Genomic DNA, 12019 nt, shown 5'->3' on the forward strand with positions numbered 1-12019 from the left:
GTCTTCTGCTGCCACAATTCCATCCCAGTCGAGACTTACCAACTCCCGACAATCCAATGCCTCAATTGCTGTCGGTTTGGTCACATCAAGGCTCAATGTAGGTCTAAACCTAGGTGCTATCGTTGCACTCAACCTCACACAGCAGAAGAATGTAATGTCACAGAGGCCAAATCCACTTGCATCAATTGTTTAGGTCACCACTTTGCAACAAACAAGTCCTGCCCAGAGCACTCTCGACAAAAGGCTATCAAAGTAACAATGTCTCAGGATAACATTTCCTACTCTCAGGCCTCCTCTCAGTTTCCCCCTGCCCGCAAATCATATGCGGACATTACTAAATCTCCATCCTCTCAAACCACCAGTCCTGCTTCTCAACCTCCCTTACGTCACTCCTCACACCCCAACCAAACGATCTCATACCGAAAGACCATTCCCCGAACATCCCGCCCTCATACTCCGTTAGATAAGGGTTACGATAAGCAGGCGCACCAAGCCATAATTGGTAACTGTGCCTCCTCCCTACCTAATGGTTGTGCCCTGAACGGTGACTCTTCTCCTTGCCTGGGAGAGGATAACCTTTTACAGATGGTTCTCTCTCTAATCATCCATATTGTTTCTGGTCGTAATACCGCCCTACCGCCCAACGTTGCGCAAATGCTTTCCCAAATCTCGCAGATAACTTCTAATAATAATGGACAAGGAGGTAGTCCAGTGGAACTGCCAAAGTATTAGGCGCAAAAAACATGAATTAACTTTTCTTATAAGTAAATACTCTCCATCAGTCCTAGCTATCTCGGAGACGTGGCTGGTTCCTGGTTCACATTTTCGTGTATCAGGATACGCATGCCTCCGGGATGATAGGAATGATGGCTACGCGGGAAGTGCCTTACTTGTAAGACGCTTCCTTCCCTATAATCAACTCCCCCTTCCTTCGCATAGTCAAGACATCAATGTCGTGGCTATACGAATATTTGATATCTCCCTTTTATCCGTATACATTCCCCGCCCTAACGCTTCCTCCATCAATGAACTGCGCTCTGCTATTCTATCTGTCCCTCCTCCAGTTATAATCTTGGGTGACTTAAATGCGCACCACGTTTTATGGGGCTCCTACCATTCCGACTCTCCAGGTTCATTGCTCCTAGACCTTTTGGATGAGCTTGACCTTTGTATTTTGAATAATGGTTGTCCAACAAGAAGATGTGCTCCAACCCAAAACCCAGCATCGGCCGTAGATGTGTCATTCTGTTCTCCAAATTTGACCTCACTTTGCTCATGGAAAGTCCTAAACAGCACATTTGGTAGTGATCATTTTCCCATTATAGTATCTTTGCCTAATAATAACTCCCCAATAAATCGCCCTCCTCCTCTTTTAAAATATAATTTAAATAAAGCTGACTGGCTTGCCTATCATGCATCAGTCAATGAAAAATTGAAAAATTTACCTTCAGTCAATAATGATAATGCCCTCTCAGTATACTCTGATTTTGTTAACACCTTACAAACATCAGCAGATGATCACATACCATTGAAAAATCCATCTCGGAAAATATCTCCTCCTTGGTGGGATTCTGAATGTACAGCCAGTGTCCAAAAACGTAAGGAATCTGAAAAAAGGTACAACCGTTCAATGACCATGGAGAATTACATCCTTTACCAAAAAATTGCTGCACAAACAAGAAAGTTTTTAGCCAAAAAAAAGAAGAAGGGATGGATAAACTTTTGTGAAAATATGTCTCCAAGGACCCCTTCCTCTATTGTCTGGAAACAAATTAAAAGATTCCGTATATCCTTAATCCCTATAAATGCCCCGTCTAACAACCCTACAGCTTGGCTAAATGATTTTGCGGATAAACTAGCCCCTCCCTTTGTTCCTTTTATGGATAGCCTCCCTTCTATAAGTTGTTTTCTTCCCCAATCAAATATTCTAGATCGGCCCTTCTCCTTTGATGAACTTTTATCAGCTCTTGACGGCTTAAAGGATTCATCTCCTGGAGCAGATGGAATTCCTTACTCTTTTATAATTAAATCTCCGGAAAGTGCCAAACTTCTCTTCCTAAATTTAATAAATTCGTTTTTTGACCAAGGTACTCTACCGGAAGCTTGGAAACAACAAATTATAATTCCCATTCCTAAACCAGGAAAAGAACCTTTGGATCATAACTCTTATCGTCCCATAGCCCTTTCTTCCGTTTTCCTTAAAATAATGGAACACATACTTAAAAATCGCCTCGAATGGTTCTTGGAATCAAATAACATTTTGGATAAATCCCAATTTGGTTTCCGTAAAGGCTTTAGTACTTTAGATAGTCTAAGTATTCTAACGACGGATATTCGCGTAGCTTTTAAAAATAAGGATTACCTCGTTGGGGTCTTCTTGGATATAGCGTCTGCGTACGATAATGTATTGCTCCCAATACTCAGGCAAAAATTGCTCTATCTGAGTATCCCGGAGAAACTGGTACGTCTCATCTGCAACACGTTGATGTCACGATCAATAGCAGTGAGATACCAAGACTCTATAGTTCCCCGTTTAGTCTGGAAAGGGCTCCCGCAAGGATCTGTACTCAGCCCTTTACTTTACAGCATTTACACATACGATCTTAGTAGAACTGTAGACTCTTTTTGCAGTATCCTTCAGTACGCAGATGACATTGCCCTCTATCATTCATCCAAATCTATATCCGAAACAAGTTCGCGCCTAAACTCTGCTCTGGAGTATCTTAATGCCTGGATGACAAATCATGGACTATCTATTTCAGTTCCAAAATGTAGTTGCGTCACTTTTACTCGAAAACGTAACACACCAGAGGTTGATATAACATTAAACGGTGATAGCGTTCCTTGTAACAACCAAGTGAAGTTCCTAGGTATAATTTTAGACTCTCGGTTATCAGGTATTCCCCATTTCAATTACATTCTTGGTAAGGCTGAAAAAGGGCTAAATATCCTCCGTGCCCTTTCAGGTACCTGGTGGGGTGCACATCCATACTCACAAAAATTACTTTATAACGCCATTGTCCGCAGCACAGATATTGATAGATGCAGCATGTGAAAAAATTTGTATGAAGACGAGCGTGCCACTTTTTAAACGTCATTAGTGTCATTTTAGCGAATTTTAGTGATTGCCGCAACGTAAAAATAATCGTATCATCGTACTGCAATCGCAAAGTCATCGAATGATATCGTGTGACTCGATTCAATAATTAATTAATTCCGATAAAACTGATATTTTGTTAAATTTATAGCTAGTCTGAATGTGGATTAAAATAATTTTGTAGCGGTAAACGTCATTCTATATTATTAATTTTCTTATTAATTTGCAAATAATATTTTTATTGTGCTTTTATCAAAGTAATGATCGTTATTCCATTGTGTTAAATAGTACTACTAGTAATTCATACCTACCTACCTAATTTCATACTTTTAAATATTCTAGTACCTGACCTAGTTTCATAAAATAAAGACTAACTCAAGCTTTTTATTTTTAATAAATGTAAAATTGCGTAGTTTTGCCAATACGTTTTTTTTTTCATAAAGCTAAGTCAGGTACCTAGTTTTGAAGATATTTTTAAACGACAAAATCCAGTGCCGTCGTATACATAGACGTATACTGCGATCACTGACCTAACTTCTTGATTTATTTGTTACTTGTGCTGTTAATTATAATTCTCAATCCGTAAATAATTTCTTCTTTCTACCGTGTTCGTACTACTGTTCTCGTAAAATTATCGTTACCGATTGTTGTAATCGGATTACATGAACATCACTCGACCATGTATGTCCATTTGGACATATCGGAATGGCACGCTTTGACGAGCAACTTGCTGTAGGTATCTACTCTAATCCATATCTGTGGTCCGCAGCCACTTTGATTATGCTTCATTTCTTTTAGACCCCTGTAATAAATCTGCTCTTGAAAAACTTAATAAAACCCAATCCAAATGTCTACGTATAATACTGGGAGCTATGAAATCCTCACCTATTAATGCTCTCCAAATTGAATGTGTGGAACCTCCCCTATATTTGCGTAGACAATACCTAAGTGACCGGTTTTACGTTAAAATCACTCAAAATTCCAATCACCCTTTGAATGAAAAACTGGCTCTCCTTTCTTCACTAAGTAGCTCTGCTGACTCCTCTCAGAGTTCACCTTGTGTTTTGTTGAGTTACCAAAAATTTAACCGCCTCCCTACTCCAATTGAAAAAATTCCATTGAATCCTCTTTTCAGCAATAGCTATGATTCCCTTCTTTTCCATCCCTCAATAATCCTTAACTTTGGCATTTCTAAGGACTCCTGCTCAGCTGGTCAGGAATTTATCAATATTGTCTCTGAGCACTGGCAAGGCTGGCTAAAAATTTACACTGATGCCTCCAAGCTAGATGAGGGTGGATGTACTGGCGCTGCAGTCTGGATACCTTCATACAGAATAGCACTAAGTTTTAAGTGTCCACCAGTTACATCAGTCTTCACCGGAGAATCAGTCGCTATATTAGAGGCTATTCGTTATTCTATCTCTCACCACCTTAATAACACCTTAATCTTTACCGACTCTTTGAGCTGCCTCCAGTCTATCGTAGCTAACCCATTTAAATCCAAATCCAAATTTCCTATCATCTTCAAAATTAGAGAAGCCCTTTTTGAGAGTAAACAGCGTGGCTTAAATATCGTTTTAGCCTGGATCCCAAGCCACCGAGGTATCCCTGGCAATGAAACTGTAGACACATGTGCTAAAAATGCTATATCCACAGGTTCACTTGATCATTATAAATTATTTGCACATGATGTCTCTTCGCTCCCACGTAAACACCTATTCAAGTCATGGAATACTCACTGGGCTAACTCCAAGAGATACGTAGTAGGCAAATATTATGCTGATATCCAACAGGATATTCCCTCTAGACCTTGGTTCTTCAAACACCCCCACTTGCCAAAAAGGACAGTGTCCATTATCTCTCGCCTGCGTATAGGTCACGCATGTACCCCTGTTCATCTTGCCAAAATGCGGATTAAGGATAGCTCCATATGCGAATGCGGCTTGGATGAAGGAACAGCTAACCACATATTTTTCAACTGCCCCAAAATTGACCATTCATTATACGACTTCCTTCCTAAAAAATTCCCTTTTCCGACTAACCTTAAATGTGTCCTTAACTTTACTAATCCCCATACTTTGAAATCTCTAGTTTTTATTAACATTAACAAAATTAATTTGTATAGGTGTACCAGAATCTCATGGCAAACAAAAATATTGGAAAAGTGTGTTTTTCATATGGCCATTGTCTATGGCTTTATTGTCACCTGTCAAAGTAAATCAAGAGATCTGTCAGCCGCTGCAGAAATTTTGTAATCTCTTCATGCCTATTTGTTATTTTTGTGAAAAAGACGAAAAAACTCAAGCAAGTCATATTGTTTTCAAAGTGTATTGTAAAATAAGGCATAATTCAAAGTCAATCTTTGATTTTAAAGCGCGTCGTTGAGTTGACAGTAAGTTGGAGTGAAATGTTTTGATACTTGCCTACATTTAGTTTATTACCTAACTGCGTCAGAAGGAGGCATGGACCTATAAAAAAAGGCGGACGGAACTCGCGCTACAACAAAACTGTGACGCAAAGGACATTGTCAGAAACCGCCTAAAAAACCGCCCAAAAACATTAACCCATCATAATTATTTTCTATTTTTTTTAATACATTAAGCACCCTTTCATTCTAATGGACACTTAAGCATTGAAAAATTAAATAAATAAGTCTTTTAACGTTTATTCTATAATACTATTACAACTTCCGGACGTTTTGGTGCGTGGCATGGTCTAAAACCTATCAAGTTCCATAATTTTTGCCGATAAAATCTGTACGAGGCATTACCGTACTTTATTGCTGGGAGTCCATGTATAGTGATGTTCCTGCGGCCATCATAGACAATAAAATATCGATTTTGAAAATAAAATAAATCGATAAAACTGCTTTGAAGACTAGATTTGCGTTAAAAGCTAAAAAGATATTGACAGTTTGACACTATTACAAGAAGATATCTAAAGTGTCCAACTGGTCGAAGGTCGTAAATAAAATAAAAATAATTAGGACCATAAACTGATATTCATGGTATCATAACTGTAAAAGTGTCAGAATCCGATGTTGAATCCAATGCCAGTTGAAGTGTGAGAAACATATATATTTTTTTTTTATGTGACAGGAGGCAAATGAGCAGACGGATCACCTGATATCAACGTAGTATAGTTGCCAGTCTCTCATAATCTATGCCAATGAGGGTTTTCGCGATTGAAAAATCCGCCAGATGGCAATACGTAGACGTGAGGTCCAAATGCTGCATGATTGGTTATTTTTGACATGACATTGACAGATATCCACCAATCATGCAGCATTTGGACCTCGCGTCTACGTATTGCCATCTCGCGGATTTTTCAATCGCGAAAACCCTCATTCATAGCACATGTATAATAATAGACCAAATGAACTTTTATAGATTGTGAAAGAGAAGATAAAGATTTTATTATTTTATTAAAATCTTGCCACGAGGTAGTTTTTCAGTGGAAACCAGGATTGGATAATCGCTACAGGCAAGTATCAGAACATTTTATAAATATTTTTAATCGATTATATCCATGTGAATCGTTTTAATAAATTGTCATTTTACTTTTTCAATTAAAACTTTTTCAATCCCTAGTCTTGTCAAACTGTCATAATGTCAACAAATTATAAATGTCACGTCAGTTGACTCAATTTCAGTCTTCTGTGCGTTTATTGTATTTTTATTTCAATGAAATAGTGCTAAAGGGTTAGTACTAAAACTGAAAGCCTTTTTTCAGAAAGAAAACCAATGTGGTGCCCTTATTATTCATGCTGTTTGAAAGTTACAAGTCAGTGATACAGAGTTGCCGACATTATAACTCCGTAGTGATACCATACCAAAGAAGAAGTTTTCCTAAACACTTGTGTTGTTTTTATATGTGATCGAATAAAAACGATTAATTCTACTGCTCAAATGGAATAACTTATCCCAAGAGACCGAATATAAAAAAAACCTCTCCATAGAAATTATCACCATCACGAGGATGTGAATTTTTTTGAGAATTTGATATTGGTCCTGTAAGAAAAGTAGTTGTATTTCAGTAGTAGAATCAACCCTTCTTGTTTCATCAGCAAGAGTAACTATAAAAACGCCCTGTAGGTAGGTATTATTAAGCTGAAGAGTTTGTTTAGTGTCAAAGACTGTCACACAGTGTAACTTAAATAAATATTTATGTTAATATTTTTTCTATTTATTTATTTTCCCAAAGCTTCACAGTGACAGCTGAAACAGCAATACTGTTAACAAAACAGTAAAACTAAACTTGGAACAAACTGTTACAAATATGAGGGGTTTAATATTTTACAAATTAAAATAAAACCGCATGTTGCTTTACTTTCTCGTATAGGTAATAAATGTAATTAATGGCTAGATTATTAATGTTACTTTGTTACCCTCAATAGTGAGGAAATCTTATAAAATGGTAACCCTGATTTTTATTGTCATTCAAGTGCTCTTTCTTCGCATAGGCTTCTGTGATTTGGCCAAGGGCCACACACATTGCGATAACATTATGCGACATTGATTTGACAGCAGCGGAGTGAAGTCTTGCGACTATGCAAAATGATACCCTGTAATCGTAGCGCATACAGACATAGACGGGGCGGGGCACATAGCTCGTAGAGCTGATGGCCGCTGGGGCAGGAAAGTTCTTGAGTGGCGACCACGAGCCGAAAGACTTAGCGTGGGCAGGCCTCCCACTAGGTGGACCGACGATCTGGTGAAGGTCGCGGGAGGTGCCTGTATGCGAGCGGTGCAGGATCGGTCTTCGTGGAAATCCTTGGGGGAGGCCTTTGTCCAGCAGTGGACGTCTTTTCGGCTGAAACGAACGAACGAACGATACGTATTACCACTATTTACCAGACATTACTATTTATTGCATACTCGCCGGATTACACGTAGGAGCACGCGCGTAACAGCTTCGGCCTTGCATTATTATAAGATCTTGTTCCGCCCTTTTACGAACTTCCTCCGTGAGGATATCCCCGCCGAATTCTATGATGAACCTATCAAAAGTCATATTCTGCAATGTCAACCCACCACAAGGTGGACCGACGACCTGATAAAGGTAGCGGGAAGGCGCTGGATGCAGGCCGCTACCAACCGTGCGATGTGGAAGTCATTGGGGGAGGCCTATGTTCAGTAGTGGACGTCCTGTGGCTGAAATGATGATGATGATGAAGAAATGAATGAAAATGACAAATCTTCGAACGTGTAGGTATAATACCGTGCCAAACTATTGCCGTTTTTGTTGTAAAGATCATGCAGCGCTACTTGCGGATATTATTGGAAAGAAAACTATGTGGGCTCTAGATCTGAAGCCGCTTTAACGAACACGAAGTGCTCATACAATGCGGCGTATTTTCTTCCAGTCTTTAGTCAGGACTTTAGTCGAATTAAAACCCCGGTTGAACGTGATATAGCCGCACTAGAATACGATGCTTTTTTGCATAATCGCAAGACTTCGTTCCGGTGTCGACCGAATGTTATCATGATGTATGTGGCCCAGGGGTTACCGTAGCCGCTAAGGTTTGAAACTTCTTGCTTAAAATATTGTAGTCTTTGGCATAGACTACGATGGTAGTCATGGAGATAGGAGTTTGTTATCTCGTGTCAGATGTAAATGGTGAAAAGAAAACTCATGATTCGTGGTATTTTTATGTAATATGTAGGTATTTTATAAAAGTGGAACCCCGAGTGATCTCCAAAACCCATTCTATTATTATATACGATTCGGCTTCGATATCTATAATACAATAGGAGTTTATTTCATGTGTCAGATGACAAGGGTGGAAACAACCTACGATTCATGTTGTTTATTTACGTGCAATATGTGGGCATATTGTAAAAGTGGAATGCCGAGTTGTATTTCTAAAACTTGTTCTATTATTTTATACTATTTGGCTGCGACTCGGCGTGACGACAATACAAAACATTTTTCGCGAATCGGTGTTCATACATTCACACAATACATTAGACGCCATGTTGTCATAAACGACATATTATAAAATCGCTGTGATTTAATATTCTTACGGTCTTATTCATAATCATTTTTCACATTTTATCAAATGCTTATTAGAGGTTTATAAAACGTTTGATAAAAATTGTTATTCATAATCGTCATTTAGCGCTAAAATCCTCTTTTATCTGTGTGATAAGTTATCGAGAGCTCGGGCCTTGTTTAAAGCTATAATAAACCTATTTTAACCTAACTTTTATAAATGTCATTTCATATGAATGTCACTTCGTTGGTTTATTTATTCAAAATATCCTTGCTGTGATCCTTGCTTGTGAAAATGAATGCTATAAATGCAATTGTGCATTTAGCCAATAATGCCGACCCAGCGCGACGTAGAAAGCTCTACCGCCAACGAAGCAACCCATTCGATTTGCGGGACCTAAATTTTAAAATAAAATATAGGTTCAATAAGGACACAGTGCGCACCATCATAGATTTGGTGGAAGATGATCTGGTTCAGAGCGCTAGAGGTGGTGGCACGTGTCCTGAACTGCAAGTTTTAGTGGCCATAAGATGTTGGGGACGTCGTGAGGTAAGCACAAAAAAGTGTTTTATTTTATCCCTTTGTCGTGGCTGCTATAATTATTTTCATACATTTTCAGGTACAAGATGATGCTGGTGACCTCCATGGCCTAAGTCAGCCGACAGTGAGCCGGATATGCGCCAGAGTCGCGCATGCAATCGCGAATAAGGCAAATTCCTTCATCAAAATGCCTATCACTATAGGAGAGCAGGAAAGAATTAGTGCCAAATTTAGAGCAATTAAAAATTTTCCTGGGGTGATAGGAGCCATAGATTGCACCCACATTAAAATTAAAAAAACCGGAGGTGACATGGCCCAGTACTATATTAATAGAAAAGGCTATTATTCCCTGAATGTTCAGGTAAAATATATTTTGATTTTATACAGTTTACAACAGAGAAAGATTTGTTTTAATAATGTCTATAATTTTTACTTTGTATGATCTAAATTTTAGCAACATTCAACACTATATTATTGGATGGATTACCTACAGGATACTGTTTTTTTTATTTTAGGTTGTCTGTGATGCTGACCTCAAAATAATGGATATAGTGGCTAGATGGCGAGGCAGTACACATGACAGTCGAATTTTTATGGAGAGCAATATAAAACAACGATTTGAGGATAGGCAGTTTAGAGGACGCCTTATTGGCGATTCGGGCTACCCTCTTCTGCCATATCTATTTACACCTATTTTAAGGCCTAGTCGTCCAGAAGAAGAAGCATACAATAATGCTCACATCTCAACTAGGAACACTGTTGAAAGGTGTTTTGGGGTGTGGAAGCAGCGGTTCCAATGCCTACTCCATGGCTTACCAGTAAGCCTCCAAAATGGAAAAGCTGTGATCATAGCATTGGCTGTATTACATAATATAGCCATTGATATGAATGACACATTGTTAGGTAAATGTTATCAATTTGACTGTACATAAGGAATACAAATCTTTATGACAAAATGTTGACAAATTCATAATATTTTTCAGAACAACATATGGAGCAGGTCCCTGTAACTCCGCAACTTTCGACGGAGAACAGTGTTCACGACAACCGACCTTCATTGTTGAGGCGTAGGTCGCAGTTGATACTACAAAATTTTATAAATCAACATTTTTGAATGGTACTAAAATACATTTTGATAAATTCCAACGATTTACTTTTATGTAATGTCATTTGAGTTCATGAAAATGTTGTATTTTAATTTTTCAGATACTGTTCCTGGCATCTTAATGAAAATAAAAAGAATATTTGATTGAAAAATACCTGTATTTCAATTTTCAGTCCAATTTGTTACTATCACAAAAACAAAACCTGTAGTTCTCTTTAAAAAAGCAATTATTCTGCAAAAATTCAAAACAAATTACTTTATATCACTAATTTAAGTACAATTAGTTTCAACAAACTTACTTATTAAAAATCACAGTTCAATTCTTTAAAACAAAGAAATTGCTTAAGTATAAACGTTTCTATTCGGAGGTTATCAACCTTCTACATTTAAAACAAAATAACCATAATTTACACTATTATTATAAAGGCGAATGTTTGTGACTAGGCATATGTGTATTTACTTTATATCACTAATTTAAGTACAATTATTAAACTTACTTACTAAAAATCACAGTTCAATTCTTATAAACAAATAAATTGCTAAAACAGATAGATTATATAGTCTCGAATAACATATAGGCTTCTTTTTATCCTGGAAAAATGCACAGATCCTGTAGGTTACAGAAATAGTAGTCTACGCAGGCGGAGTCGTGGGCAACAGCTAGTTAATAGTAATCTCAAACTCTTATTAAGTTATGACTAGTAAACATATTCATAGCCGTCTAAATATATTGCAGAAACACAATCAAAATGCGGATTGGAACTGCATAAAATACAAATTAAAAACAAACAGAAGTAAGGGAGGAACTAACTTATTATTTAGAATCTGTTAGTACTTGAAAAACTTTAACATCAAAAGACTTATTATTCTTTATTAATGTGAGTGTAATATTTAAGTTTTTCCTGTAATAATTGATGCTCAAGATCCAAGTTTCTCCCTTTCTTCCGTTCGTTTTCCATTTGAACTTCATGCAGTTCAATCCGGCATTTTGATTCTGTTTCTGCAATTTCGGAAATCCTAACTTTGCTTAAATCAATTAAGCCTTCTTTGTTTAACAGTTTCCTTTTTTTTTTGATTGCTGGTGCTTTAAAATTAGGTTTTGCTTTATTTTCTTTTGCCTCTACTTTTTTATTTTCTTTATCTTCCAATATGCCTCTAGTAGTACAAGCATGTGTATCTTCTATTTCTTCATCAAGTACCACCAATTCATATTGGATTTCTTCATTATTTATCAATTCCTGATCTTGCGTATTTTGAGTTGATTCCTCCTCTTGAATGTTAA

The 12019-nt window shown here is 37.5% G+C and overlaps 1 protein-coding gene across 1 annotated transcript; it reads left to right on the top strand.

The window, feature by feature from the left end:
• Positions 1–7653: 7653 nt before the first annotated feature.
• Positions 7654–10889, top strand: LOC135078761 (putative nuclease HARBI1). The gene is made up of 5 exons (XM_063973319.1): positions 7654–9641; positions 9712–9993; positions 10148–10535; positions 10616–10749; positions 10839–10889. The coding sequence occupies exons 1-4, from the start codon at positions 9387–9389 to the stop codon at positions 10744–10746; spliced, it is 1056 nt and encodes a 351-aa protein (XP_063829389.1). The 5' UTR covers positions 7654–9386; the 3' UTR covers positions 10747–10749; positions 10839–10889.
• Positions 10890–12019: the final 1130 nt, after the last annotated feature.

Source organism: Ostrinia nubilalis, chromosome 15, assembly GCF_963855985.1.
Source record: "Ostrinia nubilalis chromosome 15, ilOstNubi1.1, whole genome shotgun sequence".
Classification (NCBI taxonomy): Eukaryota; Metazoa; Arthropoda; class Insecta; order Lepidoptera; family Crambidae; genus Ostrinia; species Ostrinia nubilalis.

Excerpts from the sequence above, each read along its gene's own strand:
- LOC135078761 (XM_063973319.1), top strand. The coding sequence starts at position 9,387 with ATGAATGCTATAAATGCAATTGTGCATTTAGCCAATAATGCCGACCCA. Across the intron at positions 9,642-9,711 it reads GATGTTGGGGACGTCGTGAG|GTACAAGATGATGCTGGTGA; the intron begins GTAAGCACAAAA and ends ATACATTTTCAG. Across the intron at positions 9,994-10,147 it reads ATTATTCCCTGAATGTTCAG|GTTGTCTGTGATGCTGACCT; the intron begins GTAAAATATATT and ends TTTTTATTTTAG.